General features: G+C 37.3%; 1 protein-coding gene and 1 pseudogene across 1 annotated transcript in view; one reads left to right on the top strand and one right to left on the bottom strand.

Moving 5' to 3' along the window:
* STRN (striatin) overlaps nucleotides 1-24,427 on the bottom strand; it is a 138,813-nt gene that overhangs the window by 58,986 nt on the left and 55,400 nt on the right. Inside the window, exons 4-7 of the mRNA XM_017859689.1 lie at nucleotides 23,452-23,525; nucleotides 12,006-12,084; nucleotides 9,028-9,195; nucleotides 2,093-2,228 (exon numbers count right to left, since the gene is read on the bottom strand). Of these exons, the coding sequence (XP_017715178.1) occupies nucleotides 2,093-2,228; nucleotides 9,028-9,195; nucleotides 12,006-12,084; nucleotides 23,452-23,525 (457 nt within the window). The remainder of the gene's footprint in view (nucleotides 1-2,092; nucleotides 2,229-9,027; nucleotides 9,196-12,005; nucleotides 12,085-23,451; nucleotides 23,526-24,427) is intronic.
* Nucleotides 12,432-13,058, top strand: LOC108520350 (40S ribosomal protein S8 pseudogene; annotated as a pseudogene).

The raw sequence follows: 24,427 nt of genomic DNA, 5'->3' as shown, positions 1-24,427 counted from the left end.
TTTTTTTTTTTTTTTTTTTTTGAGACGGAACTTTGCTCTTTTCACCCAGGCTGGAGTGCAGTGGCACAATCTCGGCTCACTGCAACCTCTGCCTCCGCGATTCTCTTGCCTCAGGCTCCTGAGTAGCTGGGATTATAGGTGTATGTCACCATGCCCCACTAACTTTTTGTATTTTTAGTAGAGACAGGCCTCATCATGTTGGCCAGGATGGTCTTGAACTCCTGACCTTGTGATCCGCCCGTCTTGGTCTCCCAAAGTGCTGGGATTACAGGCGTGAGCCTCTGCGCCCAGCCAAAACTAAAAAAATTTTTTAGTGCAGTGGTATGATCATGGTTCACTGCAACATCAAATTCCTGGGTTCAAGCGATCCTCCTTCCTCAGCCTCCTGTGTAGTTGGAAATACAGGTGTGTGCCATCACACATGGCTAATTAAAAAAAAATTTTTTTTTAGATATGGGGTCTTGCTATGTTGCTTAGGCTTATGTTGCCTGGCCTCAACTGATCCTCCCACTTCAGCCTCCTGAGTAGCTGGGGTTACAGGCACAAGCCACTGCACCCAGCACAGAACTACTATGATCTGCACTAATTAGAAGACAGTATATTTATTATGTTGCTTACTTAAAAAGATAACAGTCTATGGTTTAGGAATTTCTAGTAAGATCATATGTAATAGTTTTAATAATTGGTTTATGAATGTTTTAAATATTTAAATTGATATTACTAACAGAAACATATAGCATCATGATTCAAGGCATTATTTAATACTGAGCTATGAATGAAGTATTCTGATGGAAAAATAATATCTCAATGCCAGCATCCCATAGAAATCACAAGGGGCTACACAATTTCCACATGATCAGGACACAGAAAAAGTGTCACAGAAATTTAGGTTTTCCTTTTACTATGGTAAATTGAGACATATGCTACTACTGCTTGTTTGGATAAGAAAAATTGGAAGTTACTACTTGAAGTTCAAATAATTTCCATGGCAAGGCTTTATCAGTAGAGTACTACCGAATAGTGGTGAGGGAAAACAATAATCTGGTAGTAATAATTTGAGTCTCTGATGGCGCCCAAGAAACAGAAGGCATAAAACACAGAGAGGTTACACTTAGAAAGCACTTTATAGTTAAACAGATCATTTTCGCACATATTGTCTCTTTGTTCCTCACAAAATCCTCCATGGTTAAAATGGCTATTTATAACGATCCTCATTTTACAAAGGAAAAAAACTAAGCCTGAAGCATTAAGAAACACAAATAGTGGCAAAACTGGAGCTTAAACCCAAGTCTTTATTTAGAGGTCCAATCTGCTTTATATTACTTTACCTTCCTCCTCTCTATTCATAAATTAATGTGAAAGAAAAAATGCAAACATTTTCCTAGACAAAGCAAAACATGTCCTCATATCTTAAAAAAGAAGGAAAAGGAGTAGGAGGAAGAAGAAAGAAGAGAGAGAAGGGAGAAGGGGAGAAAAGCGAAGAGAGAAGAAAAGGGGAAAGAGGGAAAAAGAGACAAAAATAGAGAAGGGAAGAGAAATAAGTAGCTACTTAGAGACATCTCTCATTCCAAGAAACTGCCATGGGAAAGTCAATAAGCTTATAAACATCTGAACAAAACTTGAGAAGAATCCTAAACAATTTTGAAGAAATCTAATGGAAGAGTTCTGAAAGTCTACAGAATTTGTCTACTAAAACAATCCTGACAAGAGAGACAAAAACTGCATATATTAGAGCTGATGCTAGTCGCCATCAGGCACCATGATGTGTCTGTCAATTCTATTCTCTTATAACAACCAATAACCCTGCATTGTTTTAACACACAATATTTACTATATTCATCTGCCCCACAGAAAAGTTGTCCTGTTCAATGAATGAACAAAAAGTCAAAAAGTGAGGAATTTCAAGAGAAAGCTACTATACTAAAATATTCTTAACTTGAAATCAATATTACAAACTCTCATAAATGTCTCCGAATTCATGAAAAAGAAAAAGCTAGGGGTTAAGATTAAAGAACATGGATTCTTTTATGCATTATACAGTATGTATTATAGTCCCTAAAAATATTTATATCGTATGAGTTATCTAACTCACTGTTGAAGTATCAATGACGCTTTTCTCTCTTCCATCAAGGTCATCATCTTCATCTTCATCACTGAAATCTGCAGCTGCACTTTCAAGGAATTTGAAATTATCCAGCACGGAGGCAGAATCTGTTAACTCTGATTTTCTGGTGTAAAACGTGTACATACTGCTTAGTTAATCTTTTTAACTTCGACAAAAGAATTAACCCATGATATGTTGCATTAACTTCTGTTTATATGGTAACTATAAATCCCAAATCACATTATCTACATTGATTCTTATCAATTACACTCCCACAAATTTAAAAAGCAATACATGAAGTGGATACTCTTTAAGTACTTTGTAATCCTTCCTTCCTTCCTTCCTTCCCTCCTTCCCTCCCTCCCTCCTTCCTTCCTTCCTTCCTTCCTTCCTAGCTACCTACCTACCTACCTGAGACAAAGTCTCTGGGCTCTGTCGCCCAGGCTAGAGTGCAGTAGTATGATTTAACTCATTCCAATCTCAGCTTCCTGGGTTCACGCAATTTTCCACTTTCAGCCTCCTGAGCAGCTGGGATTACAGGCATGAGCTACCATGCCCTTATAATTTTGTATTTTCAGTAGAGACAAGGTTCCACTATGTTGTCCAAGCTGGTCTCTAATTCCTGAGTCCAAGTGATCCGCCTGCCTCAGCCTCAGTCAGCCTCCCAAAGTGCTGGGATTACAGACGTGAGCTACTCATATCTATTTAGATTAGTGGTAATCTAATGTAAAAACTCCCCTTTCTGATTCATTATTATTTTGATCCTTACACCAACCTTAATATATTTCTTTTTTAAAAAATATTTTCATTATCTCTACCTCCTTTTTTCTCTACTCTTATCCTCTCTGCAACTCTCCCTTTGACCTCTTACATAAGTTTCCACAACTAAAAAAATAACAAATACGTCATTTTTCTCTGATGCAATCTTGTATTTCTGCTTAACAGCTAAAGTAAAAGGGAAAATGTGTACATAGAGTTACTAACAGCAATACACTAGTCAAATTAACATTGCTACTAGACTTGACTCTGTTGATTAACAAGCCATTAATCTCTTAAAAATGGTTGAATTTTCAAATATATGACTTGAATTTAGTTCCCTCAAAATAAATTTCGTAAAGATTCCAATGGCCAGTACAGAAAGATTTATCTCCAGTTCATTAGGTAATCTTTTAGACAGAGAGGATTTTCCCGAAAAAAAAAAAAAAAAAAAACATATATATAGAAAGCACTATGGACAAAATTTTCAAAAGAGATCTACCTTAAATTTCAAATCTGCTTACAGCTTTGTTTGGTATCACCCTCCCCTAACTCTTTATCCCTACTGAAATCGGACAGATTAGCAACAGTATCTTTGTCATTCTTAAAAGACAAATCAAGGCCAAAATGCACAAGAGTGGTCTTCCCTGAAAGTCTTTACTGAAGGTTATTAAAGTATGCATTATAGTTATCAAAAACATTTATACTATCGGCCAGGCATAGTGGCTCATGCCTGTAATCCCAGTACTTCTGGAGGCCAAGGTGCGCAGATCACGAGGTCGAGATTGAGAACATCCTGGCCAACACGGTGAAACCCCGTCTCTACTAAAAATACAAAAAATTAGCCGGGTGTGGTGGCTGGTGCCTGTAGTCCCAGCTACTCGGGAGGCTGAGGCAGGAGAATCGCTTGAACCCAGGAGGGGGAGGTTGCAGTGAGCCGAGATCACGCCACTGTACTCCAGCCTGGCAACAGAGTGAGACTCTGTCTCAAAAAATAAATAAATAAAGAAACAAAATGAAATAAAAAATTATACTATCTAAGTTAACTTGATGACTTATATTAAACCCATAATGTAAAAACAGAACTAAAGATAATGTCCACATAGTCTATGTCTATACAGAGAAATACCATGCCTTACATTTACAAATATAAGTTAATGTATTTTTTAACACAGCCTACAAAGTTGGAAATGTATTCTTAATTATTAATGAATACATTTTAAGGCTCGAAGGGACTTTGTTTATAAAATCCTACAATGAACCTTTACCTAATCCCATAATTTTAATTTATATTCCACAAGGAATATCTCTTGCTCAAGATAAACTTACTAGAAGTCAATTAAAACCATTCTTCCTTCTAAACAAGCTGTCAAATAAAGTCAAACTTAATGACATTCACAGAATTTTGGTTTTTTATTCAAATTAAAACAATCATGGAAATTTTTTCCCAATAAATAGGGAATCTTCTTTAATTGAAACTGTTTAGCTTATTGTTTCGGAGCAGAATTTATATATAATTTATTATGCCTACACAATCCAAAAGGAATAAAATATTTCAAACAGCTACTTTATTTTTCACACTTACGCTGTTCACTTCAAAATAGTCTACTTAAATAGATATTTTTATCAAAGGAAGATAAATTACAACATTGAATTAAGATAAACAAAAGCGGCTTAAAAGCAGGTTACTTCTTAAGATTTGAGGTATTTTTACAATTTCTGGATCAACCAATCATGAACAGTCATTCTTACGATTTGTACTGAATTTGCCAAATTAAAATCTTTTCCAAAGCTTTACGTAGTGTTTAAGTCAATTATTAAATCTGATTAAATACATACGTTTCAGCAAATAAACATCAATAAATACAATTCCTGAATAAAGTCAGAATTAACTCCAAATCCCTTCATGTCACCTTCTAACAAATAAAATTTAGAATTTTTATTAATATAATTAAATTACTTCTATGTCACTACCTAAAAGAACAAGTAATGCCCAATAAACCAAAATATTTAATAGAAATTAGAGGGCTAAAACGACTCCAGACAAATACTTACCCAAGTCATTGCTTGTCTCTTTTTTAACTTCAGCCTCTGTGCCATTTTACAACTGAAGTCCTGATTTTTGTCCATCTTCCCTGTCAGCTGACATCACTTGAAAAGCCCAACAACAGCTCGCACTCGTTTAGAATTTCACAGTCTAGAATAGATGATCTGTATAACCCACCCCTGTAGATTACACTATGTGAAAGAATCCTTAGAGTTCAGCATAACTGAACGAGTATTCTTAATAATTAATATGTAATTAAAAAGTATTTATTTTATGCTCTAGCCTGCATAAGACTACAGCCCACCCGTCCGCCAGAAGACTTGTTTAAATAAATAATCTTCCAGCCTGCAGATGGGAGACTGTCTCTTGCAGGTACCGAGCCTCTACACGTCACTTGAGAAAAATGAGAGAATATACAATACACAATATAAGACATTTACTATTACAGAAGAGCTGGTCCTTTAATATATGCTTAATACACATTCTTCCGTCCTTTAGGCTGGATTGGAGCTAGCTCACTCCCAGACTCTAACCAATCAGTATTTTATAATAGTTATTTCAGAGTTTTTACATTCGTTATTGGATCAAACTGTTTTGTCGATCTAGACAGAATGTTCCTAGCATATTGGATAGTCCTTCATTAACCATGAGGCAGTATTTCTCGAGTCACGTTTCTGGCAGAATTGAAGCTTCTATTGCCTGAGACAAACTTTAAAATCAAAATAGAGCGGCAATTAAATTGGTAGCATTGTAGGGGGTGTGGTTTATACACATTGTGTGTGGTTAGATTTACTGAAAAGGCAGCAGCAGCAAAAAAAGCAAAGGCTTTGATATTGAGAAGCTAGAATCTAAGGTCCTATTTCTGCCACTTACTTGCATAATGTGATTCTTCCTGAACCTCAGTATTTCTAATCCCTAAAACAGACACACCTTCATATATTGTACTCTGGCATATAGAAAAGCACTCAAGGCCTAGTTACATCCAAAGTTTGACCAAAGAGAGACCAAAAGGGGCAGTGGCAGGACCGAAAAGGTTAAATGCATTAATAAACATGACGACAAACATCAGAACATTAACTTATAAGTAGGCATCCGAGTCTACAGGAGTGTAAAACGAAGAAAACAAGGTTGAACGAGTACCAAGTTTAAGTTCAGTGTATTGGAAGATTTGGTCTAGCTTAAGTAGCGCTGAAAGAGTTATCTCAAAAACATATGTGATCAAGGGAGTTAAGTGTAACTTACCAAAATCAAGATGCCCGTTTTTTTCAATCCCAATCCAATATTTACCGGAAAGGTCGCTTGATTCAAACATTTGGATTAACTAATTCCTAACTTTCCAAATTTAAAGTTCTTTGAAAAACTGGCTTCAAAGATGTTGTATTTTTCCCATTTTCAACAAATAATATGTTAGACCATAGTCATCACTTGCAAAACAATCACATTAACAAATACCTGTTCAAAACTGCTCTGCCATAGATAAGCTGGTTTTACTAAACAGTTGACTTCCCCATTCATTGATAAAATGACACCCTTTAACTCTGAAGAACAGATTAATGGTACTTTGAAGTTTTTTGAAAATATCTCTTGGGTAGCTCAATTATGAAACCATTTTTCATTTTAAAAAAGATTAGTCATTCTTAAGGACACATCTATTTTAAAAAGGGATGTGTAAGTCGATACTTAAGATCAAAGTGTGGGCATAGTACAAATCCACTTAATTAAATATCAGAAAATATTCTCATTTTTCTTGTAATATCGAGATTAAAAAATAGATACGTCAAGACATTTTAAGATTTCTCCTTCCCATAGTCAAAAGGATACTGCTAATACATCCACTTTGGAGAACCTTGGGTTTAAGAACTATCATCAACCTCCAAAAAACCAGGAGCAAAATTTCATTTCTACTGAGGCACAACATCCTGAATATGAGTTTTTCAAAGGTGTATCTCAAGAACCAGCGCACTGAGCTGGTGAGCTAGCTACCTCTTGAGTATCAGAACCTCAACCCCATCTTTAGTTTTACTCCTTTATTGTCTCAATAGCATATTAATTTTTACGGAAGGAAAGGGACTGGGCGTGGTGGCTCGCACTTGCGAAAATCCACACTTTGTGGGAGCTGAGGCTGCGAGAACAACTCGAAGTCAGGAAGTGCTTGAGGACCAGCCTGGCCAAACATGGCAAAATCCATCTCTACAAAAAACACAAAAAATCACCCAGGCATAGAGGTCACATGCCTGTAAGGTCCCAGCTGACCCAGGAGGCTGAGGCATAGGAGAATCACTTGAGCCAAGGAGGCAGCAGTTGCTGTGAGCCCAGATTGTGCCACTGGCTACAGCCAGGCGACAGAGTGAGCTCCATCTCAATGAATTAATGATGAATGAATCGAATGATGAATGAATGAAAGAAAATACATGTTAGGCAATATTTGCGAATTTGGAGAATTCTCAAAAGTTCTCCTATTATTTAAAAGTTTTAAAACATAACAAAATTGCATGTAAACTCCAATTGCACTTTTGTTTTTTTTTTCTCTGAGATGAAGTTTGGCTCTTGTTGCCCAGGCTGGAGTAATGGTACAATCTCGGCTCACTGCAAACTCCACCTCCCGGGTTCAAGCAATTCTCCTGCCTCAGTCTCCCAAGTAGCTGGGATTACAGGCATGTGCCACCACGCCCGGCTAATTTTGTATTTTAGTAGAGATGGGGTTTCACCATGTTGGTGAGGGTAGTCTCAAACTCCTGACCTCAAGTGATCCATCTACCTTGGCCTCCCAAAGTGCTGGGATTACAGGTGTGAGCCACTGTGCCTGACCAACTGCACATATATTAAAATGTTATATATTCATACACAAAATATGCAATGAAAATAACTTTAAAGGTATAAAACTCTTTTAACTATAAGTTCTACCACATAGAAAAAGTATTTAATATGAAAAGGAACAGTAATTCACTTAAGCTTTTCACAGCATCTGTATAATGAGATAAAATATTCATCTGATTTGAAAATACATAGTAAAATAACTTCATAAAACTGTTTCTTGTCTTCAGCCGTTCACATAAGTTTGACCTTGGGGCACTTACTGTCTGAGTAGTTGTCGACCTTGTTTCCACATTAACTGGCTGTTTTGTTGTGGCTGCACTTCTGTTTCATTACCTTCATCTAGAAAACATTAAGTCATAATAAAACTGACTTATTTCACATATTAGAGGGCATCTCAATTCATTAATAAGGTCCAATAAACATTTATAAGCTTATGAATGTAAGGTATGTGTTAGGATAATGCAAGTTGTTTTTTAACTGTAATTTCTATAACAAAACTCTAATATAAATTATTGCTACTGGATTTCCCTAAGAGTATGAGAACTAAAATAAATACACTTTCCCTATCTTTAACTAGACTGAGAATTTTCTGCAGAACAAAGACTTATCCAATCAAGTCACAAAATGAGAGCCAAATAAAAGTATTATAAAGTAGCACATCGCTCTTTCCAGCCAGCACGGAGCGATGGGCATCTCTCGGGACAACTGGCACAAGCGCACAAAACCAGGGACAAGAGAAAGCCCTACCACAAAAGCGGAAGTATGAGTTGGGGCGCCCGGCTGCCAACACCAAGATTGGCCCCGCCGCATCCACACAGTCCGTGTGCGGGGAGGTAACAAGAAACACCATGCCCTGAGGCTGGACGTAGGGAATTTCTCCTGGGGCTCAGAGTGTTGTACTCGNAACAAAAGCGGTTAAAAAACAAGGTTACTTCTAAAGAATTTGAGGTATTTTTACAATTTCTGGATCACCAATCATGAAATGTCATTCTTACAGATTTGTACTGAATTTCCAAATAAAATCTTTTCCAAAGCTTTACTTAGTGTTTAAGTCAATATATTAAAATCTGTATTAAATACATACGTTTCAAGCAAATAAACATCATAAATAATATTCCTGAATTAAAAGTCATAAATAACTCCAATCCTTATGTCACCTTCTAACCAAATAAAATTTTAGAATTTTTATTAAATTATAATTAAATTACTTCTATGTCACTACCTAAAAGAACAAGTAATGCCCATAAAACCAAAAATATTTAATAAGAATTATAGCTAAAACACTTCCAGACAAAATACTTACCCAATCATTGCTGTCTCTTTAACTTCAGCCTCTGTGCCATTTACAACTGAGTCCTGATTTTTGTCATCTTCCCTGTCAGTGACATCACTTGAAAAGCCCAACAAAGCTCGCACTCGTTTAGATTTCACATCTAGAATAGTATCTGTATAACCCACCTCCTGTAGATACCTATGTGAAGAGAATCCTTAGAGTTCAGTCATACTGGAATCAGTATTCTATAATTTAATATGTAAATAAAAGTATTTATTTATGCTCATAGCCTGCATAAGACTTAACAGTACAGTACTATGCTAGTAAGACTTGTTAATAAATAATCTTCCAGCTGCAGATGGAGCTGTCTCTTGCAGTACCAGCCTCTACAGTCACTGAGAAAAATGAGAGAACTATACAATACACCATTCATTACATTTACTATAAGAAGAAGCTGGTCTTTAATATATCTAATAGCACATTCTTTCCTTTAGGCTGGATTGGAGCTAGCTCACTCCCAGACTCTACCAAATCAGTATTTTATAATAGTTATTTCAGTAGTTTTTTACATTCGTCATGGATCAACTGTTTGTGATCTAGACAGAATGTTCCTAGCATATATGGAGTCCTTCATTACACACATGAAGGCAGTATTTCTCGAGTCACTTCTGCAGAATTGAAGCTTCTATCCTGAGACAACTTTAAAATAAAAATAGACGGCAATTAAATTGTAGCATGTAGGGGGTGTGTATACACATGTGTGTGTACATTACTGAAAGGCAGCAGCACAAAAAAAGAGCAAAGGCTTTGTATTGAGAGCTAGATCTAGGTCCTATTTCTGCCACTTACTTGCATAACTTTAATTCTCCTGAACCTCAGTTTTCTAATCCCTAAAACAGACACACCTAATATTGTACCTGGCATATAGAAAGCACTCAAGGCCTAGTAACACCAAAGTTGACCAAAAGAGACCAAAAGTGGCAGTGGCAGGACCATGAAAAAGGTAAATGCCATTAATAAACATGACAGACAAACATCAGACATTAACTTATAAGTAGGCACCGAGTCTACAGGATGTAAGAAGAAAACAAAGGTTGACGAGATAACCAGTTTAAGTTCAGTTTATTGGAAGATTTGGTCTTAGTTATAGTAGCTGAAAGAGTTATCTCAAAAACATATGTGATCAAAGGGAGTTAAGTGTATCTTACCAAATCAAGATGCCCGTTTTTCAATCCCATCCAATATTTACAGAAAGGTCTTGATTAAAATTTGGATAATTAATTCCTAACTTTCCTAAATTTAAAGTTCTTGAAAACTGCTTCAAAGATGTTGTATTTTTCCATTTTTTAACAAATAATATTTGAGACATATCTCACTTTGGCAACAAAATCACATTACAAATACCTGTTTCAAAACTGCTCTTGCCATAGATAAGCTGGTTTTACTAAACAGTTACTTCCCCATTCATTGATAAAATGACACCTTTACTCTGAAGAACAGATTATGGGTCCTTTGAAGTTTTTGAAAATATCTCTTGGGTAGCTCATTATGAAACCATTTTCATTTTAAAAAAAGATTAGCATTCTAAGAACACATCTATTTTAAAAAGGAAGATGTGTAAGTCATATTTAAGATCAAAGTGTGGGCATTAGTAAAAATCCACTTATTAAATATCAGAAAATATCTCATTTTCTTGTAACTATCGAGATTAAAAAATAGATACGTCAAGACATTTTAAGATTCTCCTTCCATAGTCAAAAGGAATAGCTGCTATACATCCACTTTGGAAACCTTGGGTTTAAACAACTTATCATCAACCTCCAAAAAACCAGGTAGCAAATTTCATTTTACTGAGGCACAAATCTGAATATGAGTTTCAAAGGTGGTATTCAAGAACCAGGCACTGAGCTGGTGAGTCTAGTCTACCTCTTGATATCAGAACCTCAACCCATCTTTGTTTACTCTTTATTGTCTCAAATACATATTAATATTTTACGGAAGAAAGGTGACTGGGCGTGGTGGCTCGCACTTGTAATCCCAGCACTTTGGGAGGCTGAGGCTGGGAGAACACTCGAAGTCAGGAGTTTGAGACCAGCCTGGCCAACATGGCAAAATCCCATCTCTACAAAAACACAAAAAAATCAGCCAGGCATAGAGGCACATGCCTGTAGTCCCAGCTACCCAGGAGGCTGAGGCAAGAGAATCACTTGAGCCCAGGAGGCAGCAGTTGCTGTGAGCCAGATTGTGCCACTGGACTACAGCCTAGGCGACAGAGTGAGACTCCATCTCAATAAATGAATGAATGAATGAATGAATGAATGAATGAAAGAAATACATGTTAGGCAATATTTGCGAATTTGGAGAATTCAAAAAGTTCTCCTATTATTTAAAAGTTTTAAAACATAACAAAATTGCATGTAAACTCCAATTGCACTTTTTGTTTTTTTTTTCTCTGAGATGAAGTTTGGCTCTTGTTGCCCAGGCTGGAGTAATGGTACAATCTCGGCTCACTGCAAACTCCACCTCCCGGGTTCAAGCAATTCTCCTGCCTCAGTCTCCCAAGTAGCTGGGATTACAGGCATGTGCCACCACGCCCGGCTAATTTTGTATTTTTAGTAGAGATGGGGTTTCACCATGTTGGTGAGGGTAGTCTCAAACTCCTGACCTCAAGTGATCCATCTACCTTGGCCTCCCAAAGTGCTGGGATTACAGGTGTGAGCCACTGTGCCTGACCAACTGCACATATATTAAAATGTTATATATTCATACACAAAATATGCAATGAAAAGAATAACTTTAAAGGTATAAAACTCTTTTAACTATAAGTTCTACCACATAGAAAAAGTATTTAATATGAAAAAGGAACAGTAATTCACTTAAGCTTTTTCACAGCATCTGTATAATGAGATAAAATATTCATCTGATTTGAAAATACATAGTAAAAATAACTTCATAAAACTGTTTCTTGTCTTCAGCCGTTCACATAAGTTTGACCTTGGGGCACTTACTGTCTGAGTAGTTGTCGACCTTGTTTCCACATTAACTGGCTGTTTTGTTGTGGCTGCACTTCTGTTTCATTACCTTCATCTAGAAAACATTAAGTCATAATAAAACTGACTTATTTCACATATTAGAGGGCATCTCAATTCATTAATAAGGTCCAATAAACATTTATAAGCTTATGAATGTAAGGTATGTGTTAGGATAATGCAAGTTGTTTTTTAACTGTAATTTCTATAACAAAACTCTAATATAAATTATTGCTACTGGATTTCCCTAAGAGTATGAGAACTAAAATAAATACACTTTCCCTATCTTTAACTAGACTGAGAATTTTTCTGCAGAACAAAGACTTATCCAATCAAGTCACAAAATGAGAGCCAAATAAAAGTATTATAAAGTAGCACATCGCTCTTTCCAGCCAGCACGGAGCGATGGGCATCTCTCGGGACAACTGGCACAAGCGCACAAAACCAGGGACAAGAGAAAGCCCTACCACAAAAAGCGGAAGTATGAGTTGGGGCGCCCGGCTGCCAACACCAAGATTGGCCCCCGCCGCATCCACACAGTCCGTGTGCGGGGAGGTAACAAGAAACACCATGCCCTGAGGCTGGACGTAGGGAATTTCTCCTGGGGCTCAGAGTGTTGTACTCGTAAAACAAGGATCATCGATGTTGTCTACAATGCATCTAATAATGAGCTGGTCTGTACCAAGACCCTGGTGAAGAATTGCATCGTGCTCATCGACAGCACACTGTACCGACAGTGGTACGAGTCCCACTATGCACTGCCCCTGGGCCGCAAGAAGGGAGCCAAGCTGACTCCTGAGGAAGAAGAGATTTTAACCAAAAAACAATCTAAAAAAATTCAGAAGAAATACGATGAATGGAAAAAGAATGCCAAAATCAGCAGTCTCCTGGAGGAGCAGTTCCAGCAGGGCAGGCTTCTTGCGTGCATTGCTTCCAGGCCGGGACAGTGTGGCCGAGGAGATGGCTATGTGCTAGAGGGCAAAGAGTTGGAGTTCTATCTTAGGAAAATCAAGGCCCGGAAAGGCACATAAATCCTCGTTTTTGTCTTCACCCGTGTAATAAAGGTGTTTATTGTTCTGCTCCCAAAAAAAAAAAAAAAGTAGCACATCAGAACTAGAACAAGTCAATAATAATAATAATTGAACATTTAAAAATAACTAAGGGTATAACTGGATTATTTGTAACACAAACAATAAATGCTTGAGGGGATGGATAGCCCATTTTCCATGATGTGACTAGTACCCATTGCATGCCTCTATCAAAACATCTCATGTACCCCATAAATATATACACCTACTATGTACCCACAAAATTAAAATTAAAATAAATAATAACTGGGCATGGTGGGTCACATCTATAATCCCAGCAATTTGGGAGGCCAAGGCAGGTGGATCTCTAGAACCCAGGAGTTTGAGACTTTGAGGCCAGCCTGGGTGACAAGGAGTAAACCCCATCTCTACAAAAAAAAATTATCTGGGCATAGTAGCATGCAACTGTGGTCCCAGCTACTAGAGAGGCTTAGGTGGGAGAATCTCCTAAGCTCGGGAAGTAAAGGCTGCACTGAGCTGTGATCGTGCCACTGCACTCCAGCCTGGGCAACAGAGGGAGGCCCTGTCTCAAAAAAATGAATGAATGAACGAATGAACGAATGAATGAATGAATGAATAACAAGTAAATAATTTTTTTAAAAAACGAATTAGAACAAAGTACTGAGGAATAATGGTAGAAAAGCCAATTTGGTAAAGAGCAGATATGTAACAACCTCAATCCAAACCTGTTTCCTTCATTAGTTATTATATTTACAAACCTCAGGAAGGCCAGACGTGGTGGCTTATGCCTGTAATCCCAGCATTTTGGTAGGCTGAAGTGGGTGGATCACCTGAGGTCAGGAGTTTGAGATCAGCCTGACCAACAGGGCAAAATCCCATCTCTACTAAAAATACAAAAATCACTGTGGGTGCCTGTAATCCCAACTATTCAGGAGGCTGAGGCAGGACAATCCCTTGAACCCAAGAAGCAGAGGTTGCAGTGAGCCGAGACTGCACCACTGCAATCCAGCATGGGCGACAGAGCAAGACTCCTTCTCAAAAAAAAAAAAAAAAAAAAAAAAACTCAAGTATTCTTTTAACAACATTCTTTGAATGAAAATCTCCTAAATATTTTAAACCTTAAATTCATCATTAGGTAAAAGCAGAATCCTTTTAGAAGGTGGTAAAATAAAAGAGCTTTCCCTATGGTAAGTCTGGACTGTACAATCTATCTCTAAGCTACACTGTGGTTCTATATTAACAGTCCAAAAAAAGTGCATACTTTCCTCAGCTCTTGATCAAACTCTATAAAAAACTGCTGATCTTTATAGGATCTTATTCAAGTGGAGATACAAAAGGGACTGGAAAAATTTATTTGGTAATATTTGAAATTAAGTATTTACAGGCCAGGCACGGTGGCTTACACCTGCAATCCCAGCACTTTGGGAGGCCAAGGCGGACGGATCACGAAGTCAGGAGATTGAGACCAGACTGGCTAACACGGTGAAACCCCGTCTCTACTAAAAATACAAAAAATCAGCCAGGCATGGTGGCACATGCCTGTAATCCCAGCTACTCAGCAGGCTGAGGCAGGAGAATCGCTTGAACCTGGGAGGCGGAGGTTGCAGTGAGCCGAGATCATGCCACTGCACTCCAGGGTGGGTGACAGAGCAAGACTCCGTCTCCAAAAAAAAAAAGAAAAAAAGAAATTAAGTATGTACTACATACTTTGTTAAAAATACATATATTATCTCTCTTATTCCTTACAACCTCAAAGGTAGGTACTTAGCCTCATTTTAAAGATTCTAAGAAAGCTGAGTTTTGGAAAGTAATTTTCAGGTTTTTTAGTTAGAAACTCAGTTGTAAGTGCTGAATTTCTGTTTCACTCCAGAGCCCCAGCATTTTCCTTCACATGCTATCACTACAATAGGAAATTAGAGAAATACATGAATAAAAATAAGAATTAAATCTTGCATGTTTGTTTTTCTCCTAAAACAACTCTAAAATAACTAGGCTTAGTTCTGTGACATATGAAAGAAACAAAAGTAGAGTAGACCACAGAGATGGGTAGAAAATAAGGGGAATTAAATCAGTTCCAAAAAGAAGCTAATTACTTTGTGATAACTTCGAAGAGGGTATAAATTTAAAAAAAGAAAAAAAAAAGGAAGGGGCAAAACGCTGTCCCCAAGCTAAGGAAAACAAATACATCTTGTTTCTACTGACCACAAATTCAGGATCTGTGTATGTAGCATAGTATGTTCCAATATATCTCCTTCTTAAGTCAAGTGAATAACCTGTACTTGCCAAGTAAAAACATTTACATTGTCATTTCAAGACTTCAGATATGAAATGAAGTTTTGAGATCATTAAATCTCCCATCAGAATAGGGCTAAATCCTTTCTATGCCATCCTCAAATATACTCAACTACTTGTGCCTATTTTGGCAGCCAGTGATACTACAAAAGTGTGATACAGCAAATCAATGGAATATGACTCAAGAAGAACAAGGAATGAATTACTGATACAAACATACATAAATCTCAAATGCATTATTCTAAGTGAGATAAGCCAGAATCAAAAGGCTACAATCTGTAAGATTCTGGAATTCATATGACTTTCTAGAAAAGGCAAAACTATAGAAATGGAAAACAGACTACTGGTTGCCAGGGGATTAGAGTAGGGAGGGAGAGATTTGTGAAAACACTAAAAAGGGTGACTTTTACCATACGTAAACTATATCTTAATAAGAATCAAATAAGAATGTACCCTATCCTCTTTAAAAAAAAGTGTATTCTTATACTGAGATAAAATCTGACTCTCTAAGTAACATCTGAGGTTATGGCTGGGCCGCAGTGGCTCATGCCTGCAATCCTACCACTTTGGGAGGCCGAGGTAGGCGGATCATTCATACCCAGGAGTTTGAGACCAGTCTGGCCAATATGGTAAAACTTCATCTCTACTAAAAATACAAAAATCAGTTGGAGGCCACGTACGGTGGCTCACACTTGTAATCCCAGCTACTCAGGAGGCTGAGGCAGGAGAATTACATGAACCTGGGAGGCGGAAGTTGCAGTGAGCCGGAGGTTGCAATGCGCCAAGATCACACCATTATACTCCAGCCTGAGTGACAGAACAAGACTTTATCCCCCACCAAAAAAAAGAAAAAAATAGCTGGGCAATATGGCACACGCCTGTAATCCCAGCTACTAGGGACGCTGAGGCAGGAGAATCATTTGAATCCAGGAGGCGAAGGTTGCAGTGAATCGAGATTGTACCATTGCACTTCAGCCTGGGCAACAGACTTCATCTCAAAAAAAAAAAAAGAAAAAAAAAATTTGAGGTTAAAAAAGAAACCCAAAGTCAAATAGCTCTTATATTTCCTTATTCAGGCTAAGCTCAGTTCCTTCCATGGTTAGCAAGTAGTCATCAACTATCACATTCATTCTTGCCTTGTCAAGTTCAAAAAGTGACATTATGTAAAAGTGAGGATTTTAATATAGATAACAGTTGAATTTCTCGGTAATATCAAAAGTATTTGACTGCTATTTCCAGTCAAATTAGAGTAATAGACACTAGATTTACCCTCCTGCTGAAACAATTATAAAACAAAACAGATGAAACAATGGTTTTCAAAACACTGGACGTCACGCAACAAAGGACAGTAATACCTGAGAGAAGGGGGAAGCAAACAGGTAAGCCTCATGATTGTCCCAGACACCACCTAGAGAGAGTTTCCAGATCATAGCACAGGGAGGAACAAAAACAGTATATGAAGAAATAATGGCTGAAAAGTTCCAAATTCCATGAAAACTATAAACCCATAGATCCAAGAAACTCAACAAATCCCAAGCATAAGAAACATGCAGGGAGGCCTCACTACACCAGGGCTTATCATAATAAAATCACTTAGAACCAATGGTAAAGAGAAAAATCTTAAAAGCAGCCAGAGAAAAAGGTCACATTACATACAGAGGAACAAAAATAAGAACAACAGGAGATATCTCATCAGAAGTAATGCCTATGAGCAAAATAAAGACTTTTTCAGGCCGGGCGCGGTGGCTCATGCCTGTAATCCAGCACTTTGGGAGGCCAAGGCGGGTGGATCACCTGAGGTCAGGAGTGTTTCTAGACAAACCTGGCCAACATGGTGAAATCCCATTTCTACTAAAAATACAAAAAGTATCCGGGTGTGGTGGCAGGCACCTGTAATCCCAGCTACTCGGGGCGCCGAGACAGGAGAATCGCTTGAACTTGGGAGGTGGAGGTTGCAGTGAGCTGAGATCGCGCCATCACACTCCAGCCTGGGGGACAAGAGTGAGACTTCGTCTCAAAAGAAAAAAAAAAAGACTTTTCAGACATACAAAAGCTGCAAAAACTCATTACTAGCATTCCATATTACAAGATACGTGAGAGGAAGACTTCAAAGTTGAAGGAAAGTAATATGGAAACGCAGATCTACACAAAGGAATAATGAGTATTGGGAAATTTTTTTCATATTATTATTTAAATATCTTTAAAAGACAAAAGACTGCTGAAAAAAATAGCAATGTAGTGTGTGGTTTATCACATACACAGAAGTAAAATACATGACAACAATAGCACAAAGACTGGGAAGAGGAGAAACGGAAGTACACTATTATAAGGTTATTGTACTATCCATGAAGTGGTATATTATCACTTGAAGATAGATTGTAGTAAGTTAATGATGTGCCTTGTAATTCCTAAAGCAACTACTAAAATAAGAATTACTGCTAATAAGTCAGCAAAAGAGATAAAATTGAATCATAAAAAATATTTGATAATTCAAAAGAGGACTGAAAAAGAAGGAAAAGAAACAAGAATAGACTGAACAAAACGAAACAAATTACAAAGGTGGTAGCATTAACCTAACCATATCAATAATTGTAAGTGCAAATGGTCTAAATTTCTCAATTAAAAGACAGAATTTATCACACTGGATATATTCAACTTTCAATAACTACCTGGCTTCTAATATTAAATAGGAGAGATTGAAATATCAAAAATAAATACACTTTAACATAGCCTGAGATAAAATTTTCCTAAAGTAGAAATATGAAGGTCTGAAAGTGGGACAAAAAAAAATCAGAAAGGCAAAGTAAATTTTAGTGAAAAATGTTTCAGAAAATGTTTGGATTATCAGTTTTAGGAAAATATGGTAAATACATAAAAGAGCAAAGAATGGAAAAAAAATCCCTGCTTCTTTAAGGGTTATGCTATTTGAGTATACCCTTTCTGCCACCTCCTAGTCCTTATCACTGTCATCTATAAATCCCAAGGTAAGCCTCCAAATCTGGCTCACATGCTTCTGCCACCAAAATTCTACATTATCTTGAGTGAAATCAATATGCATGTAGGTGATCCACTTCTGCCTCTCCATAGCCACTACCCTCTCTAGCTGTCATATCTTAGGTCTTGTCATCATGAAGAACTATCATAGATGCAAACTGATTCTCTGAGCAGACCTGTCAGGCTCAATTACTCCCAATTCATTAGTTCTTTTTTATTTCTTTTTTCCCTAAATTCACTAGTTCTTTTTTTTTTTTTTTTTTTTTGTATTTTAGTAGAGACGGGGTTTCACCGTGTTAGCCAGGATGGTCTCGATCTCCTGACCTCGTGATCCGCCCGTCTCGGCCTCCCAAAGTGCTGGGATTACAGGCTTGAGCCACCGCGCCTGGCCAATTCACTAGTTCTTTAACTTAGCTGGGACCTCTAGCCAGGGGCCAGCACACTACTGCCTGCATGTCAAATCCAGCCTACCACCTATTTTTATAATACAGACACATCCATTCATTTATGTACTGTCTATGAATGCTTGCACGTTACAGTGGCAAACCTGAGTAGCTGAAACAGCCTGCAAAACCCAAAATATTTACTATCCAGCCCTTTACAGAAAAAGTTTGCTGACCTGCCCTAGAACAGAATCTACCCCCTTACTTTTAATTCACCCATTAGCCAGCCTCCTTGTGTCTTCACATCCTTCCCTCTGTAGTTTTAGTTCATGGCTTATCACTTCAATCATTCCTTTGCCAAATTTTTTTGTCCCTTTGTTTCTCCGTGAATTCAACTATTAACTATCTGCATTCTCTTTGACTTTACCCAGGCTACCAAATGTGTAGCTTAGTGCCTCTACATACACTCATGATCACACACCTCAACTGGACCCTCAGCTTTTCTTGACCCTACTATTCCCTAGAAAGTTAGTCTTCCTGTTTACCATTAGCATTTTAAACCTTTTCTACTTTTCTTAAACATCTGACCCACTCTCAGCAGATAATCCTCTCTCATACATAAAGCTATCATTTGTGGACGTTCCCTCAAATACCCACCACCAAACAGAAATCCAAATCTATAAACCTGTTAACCTAATTTCCTACATTCTCTTTTGGTAATGATAAAAGACATGCTCCTCCTGCCATTCTCCAGCTATGCTCAGAATCCAAACCCTATCACCCTCTTCACATTATCTTCCTATTTTGAGTACCTCTACTCTTTCCCTTTTACTGGTTACTCCTCTAAGACACACATCACACATGCGCGTGTGTGTGCACACACATGCGCACGCACACACTTTCCTTGACCCCATGTGTCCTTCCAGCTATTGCTCTCTAATCTCTCTCCTTCACCTTCACAACCTAAGCTTCCTGAAAGCTAACTATACCCACTTTGTTTCTGCCCTCACCTCTCTCCTAAAGTTCTCAGTGTCCCACGTGTTACAAAGTCCTACAGATATTCTTCAGCCCTCTGGGAATTAACCAGTAGTGTTGAATAGTCCTTCCTTCTGGAAACCATCTCTTCTCTTGGTTTCCTTGGTCTCCTGGTTTTCCTCCTACCATTAACGTACTCTGTATCAGACTCCTTTTCATGTTTCCATTCTTCTACCAGTCTTTTAAATGTCATCCCTCAGGGTTCCATTTTATGTAATCTTACCTCACATACAGCTCCTGGGTGATCGTTTCAACTCCAATGGCTGTGAGTGCCACCAGTACCATATGTTGATACCTCTCAAATTTATGTCTCTAACACATCCATATTTCTGGCTTGAGCTTCAGACCCATATACTCAACTGTCTACTAGCCATCTTCACTTGGTTATCTAAGAAATAAATCCAAAAGTGAACCCACCATTTTCCAAACCTACTTCTGGTCTAGTTGTTCAAACTACAAATGTGGGAGTCACTTCTGACTCATCCTTTTTCACCCCCTACATCCAATCAAGAAGCAGTTCCTGTGCTTGCCTTGGCAGCACATATACTAAAATTAGAATAATACAGAGAAGATCAGCATAAAATCAAATTTATGTATACATAAAAAGAACTAGTTCCTGCAGATTTTACTTCCTAAATATTTCATGAACACACCCTTGTCAAGGAAACCTTACTCATTTGCCCAGGTTGCTGCAACAGTCCCCTAACCAGTCGCCCCCTCTCCAACATTGCTCTTCTCTAATCCATCTTCCACACTACAGTCCATGTAATCCAAGAGCAAATCTGATCATAAACCCCTAATTAAGCTCCTTCAAATGCTTTCCTTCTTCTTCTTTTTTTTTTTTTTTCTTGAGACAGAGTCTTGCTCTGTCGCCCAGGCTGGAGTGCAGTGGCCGGATCTCAGCTCACTGCAAGCTCTGCCTCCCGGGTTCATGCCATTCCCCTGCCTCAGCCTCCCGAGTAGCTGGGACTACAGGCGCCCGCCATCTTGCCCGGCTAGTTTTTTTGTATTTTTGTAGTAAAGATGGGGTTTCACTGTGTTAGCCAGGATGGTCTCGATCTCCTGACCTCGTGATCCGCCTGTCTCGGCCTCCCAAAGTGCTGGGATTACAGGCTTGAGCCACCGCGCCCGGCCATGCTTTCCTTCTTCAAATGCTCAGAATATTCCTAGGCATGAACTACTTAACATGTTTCACAAGGTGCTTGTAACTATTCTACCCTCCAGCTAACTCTCTATCTACCTCTGGAAACATTCCTTCCCTCTCTCCCACTACTATCCAGGTATCCCATTTCTCAAATGTGCCGTAGTCTTACCTCAGAAGCTTTGCTGCTAATACTCTGCCTTTCTCCCACCTCCCATTCAACAAATATTTAGTCAGTCTACTTGCCCTGGCTAATTCCTACTTGTCCTTCAGATGTCAAAATTAAATATCACTTCCTCCAAGAAGGCTTTCTTGACCACTTGACTAAGTTTGTGCTACTGCGCTCAGTAACACTTATTATTTCTCCATTATACATGTCATATGTTATTGTAATCGCTTCTTTATCTTCCCTATAAAAATCCAACAGGGCATTGTTGTCTTATTCACTGGATTTGGTACTAGGTCTGAAAAACATTATATATATAATATTTATAAGATTAGTGGATGGTTGGAAAGACAGATAGAAGAAATGATACTAGGTACTAAGTATTATACACTGAGAATAACTAGGTATTGTATGCTAAGAAAATAAACATTTGAGTAAGGAAGTATTCCTAGAATATTTCCTAGTTTACAGATCAGGAATGGAGTAACCATAGAGAAATTAAGTAGGATCATGGGAATTTAAAATGTTGGGGCAGAGTCAAACTTACATCTATCTGCTTTTAAAGCACAAGCTCCTCCTACTGAGCTGCGCTGTTTACTTACAAATTTTACAATTTTCTTTTAAAAGACAGGATCTCACTCTTTCACTCAGGCTAGAGTGCAGTGGCACAGTCTTAGCACACTGTAACCTAACTTCAAACTCCTGAGCTCAAGTGATCCTTTCACCTCAGCCTCCCCAGTAGCTAGGACTACAGGCATGTGCCACCATCCCCAGCTAATTTTTTAATTTTTTTGTAGAGACAGGGTCGTGCTACGTTGCCCAGGCTGGTCTCAAACTCCTAGCCTCAAGCAATCCTCCCACCTTGGCCTCCCAAAGTGGGATTACAGGCATTAGCCACTGCAGCCAGTCATGTTTACTTACAAACACTTAAAAAATATATTGCATCTAGGCTTCTGTTCTCCTAAATTGATATCCAAAACTTAAGAAATGAAAACCTTTTAATACAATACTAATTAATATCACTCCTTTGAGTCAGTTAATATAGTATTAGAACGTTTCTAAGAAACAGCCTAGATTTTTTAAAAATTTATTTTGAAATTTAAGCACAACTCAGGTCACAAGAACAGACACTCAAGTAAAAGACAGAATATGAAAAAACAAAGGAAAAAAAACACACCAGTGATCAACGGGCATTGCTCTAGATCTCAAGCACTCAATATTCAGCTGAGGAAATGCATTAATACACTACTACACTGAAGTAACTATAAAATTGGCAGTACATTTAGAACTCATTTTGGAAAGTTCTTTCATACATTGTCAAATACAGAAGCAATACAATAAAATGGGAAGAATATGAATTTTGAAGTCAGAAAGACCTGGGTTCAGCTCCATATTCTGTCGTTACTTAATATCTGTGTGACGTTGGGCAAGTTTTTCCACTTCTCTGAGTTTAAATTTCACATATGTAAAATCCAAATAAACATTATCATTACCGAAGATACTTTACTGAATAACTACTTTAAAATTTAAAGTGATATATACATAAATATATATATATAAAGCCTCTAGCATAAGGTACGTATTTCAGTAAATGATATAAATGAACATTAACGTCTTCAGATATCTGACTGGGAAATTTAACCTGAAATTACACCAAAAACATACCTATCTGAAATATGGTTGATACTTTTGATTAATTTTTGTCATTCTTCCCTAATACCTACTAAGTGAATTATATCTATATTTCTTAATATCTGATTATTTACAAGTAATATTTTATATTGTTTGATGGTATGAAGAAGTAGGACAAAAAGAAGAAATAACTCAAAATTATAATAAATGCTTCAGTTGTTAAAACATGTTCTAGTTACAGAAACTCCTGTGGGCAAGAAAGACCAAAACAGTTCTCCATCTGAAACCAAAGAATTATGTTTTTGGGATGAGGAATTCCTCTGTGCTTTAAGAAGAAATCTCTTACCTCCATATTTCCTACTCTTTCTCAGGATTTCAAGGGCATGATGTACTTTGTACTGCACATCTCAAAGTTCCCATTAATTGGACAGACCCAGCAAGACAAGGTTATGCTGGTGCATGTTACCCCATGAACTCTGATCCTTCCAGTAAGTGTAGAACATAAGCAGAAAATGGGAAACTAAAAGAAAGGGGAAGAGGGAAAAGGAAGGAAGGTGGTGGAAAATGATCTAAATGACACTAAATGATTGGTGCCAAAAGACAAGCAGGTCAGAAAAAATAACTAACATGCAAATAATTAGAAACTAACTTATAGTTGTAAACGTTGTTGCTAGAAAATAGTAGACATTAATTATTTCTTTTTAACACTTAACTTCCTTTAAAATTAGCTTACCAGAATCATAGCTTGGAGGCTTCATATCTCCCTGATTCAATTCTGTCCCATATTTCAACTTGTGGTATTTGGCTCTAACAAAGAAATGAGAAAACACAGACCATCTTAAAATATATTTAAATTAATTTTAACATACACAATAGTAGTAGTTACAAGAATTCAGTAGTCCTAGCTGAACACTCCTAGAACTTTCAAAGGCTCATAGCTTTCCATGGTGTCAAAGTTATAATACAAAAGTGCTTGCCTTTTTCGTTGTTGCTGTTGTTGTTATACCATCAAGTATCCTTTTAACAAAATAAAGGAATAACTCTGGGAACCATAACTCTTCTTTCTGTAATAACAAAATGAACCATATAATATCCTAGTTTCTGTAGTATTCCAATTTTCCTGAGGACTGCCAAAGTAAAATTTTACTATCAAAAACAGTTTAAAAAAAAAAAGGTTTGGATTGTGAAATAAATTTGTAGAAGACTTTTCTAAAAAAATTGAGCTTTTTAAAAAGAAAAGTCATCTACAATATTATGTGCCTTGTCAGATAATCATGATTTGCCAAATATGCGTTATACTGTACAATCCAAGGGGGGAAACCCAAATCATCAATGTTGAGTAAGATATTCCACTAGAAATGAATTTTTTTTAAACTAGTCAAGATATCCTTTGTCTTTTACTCAAAAAGAACTGTGAATGGGAATACTATCTTATCTTCTTTTCAAAGTTGACAGAATGTTATCATTCTGGTTAATAGGATTTAACCATCTGATTTAAATATTTCAGACTTAACCATTTGAGACTAGATAAATAACCCAGATAATGTAGAAATTTTTTAAAGGGTGACTAAAATAGCCATATCTGCTTAATCTATTTGTATATTTTCACTTGTCAGTTCCCTAAAATATTGAGGCCATTTATAATAAATATTCAATGTGTTAAGACTGGGATATTAATATAAACAACAATAATTTGAAAACCAAATAAT

This window comes from Rhinopithecus bieti, unplaced genomic scaffold (assembly GCF_001698545.2).
Source record: "Rhinopithecus bieti isolate Rb0 unplaced genomic scaffold, ASM169854v2 scaffold_51154, whole genome shotgun sequence".
NCBI lineage: Eukaryota > Metazoa > Chordata > Mammalia > Primates > Cercopithecidae > Rhinopithecus > Rhinopithecus bieti.
Note: the sequence above shows the minus strand (reverse complement) of the source record. Positions and strands in the feature narration are given on the sequence as shown.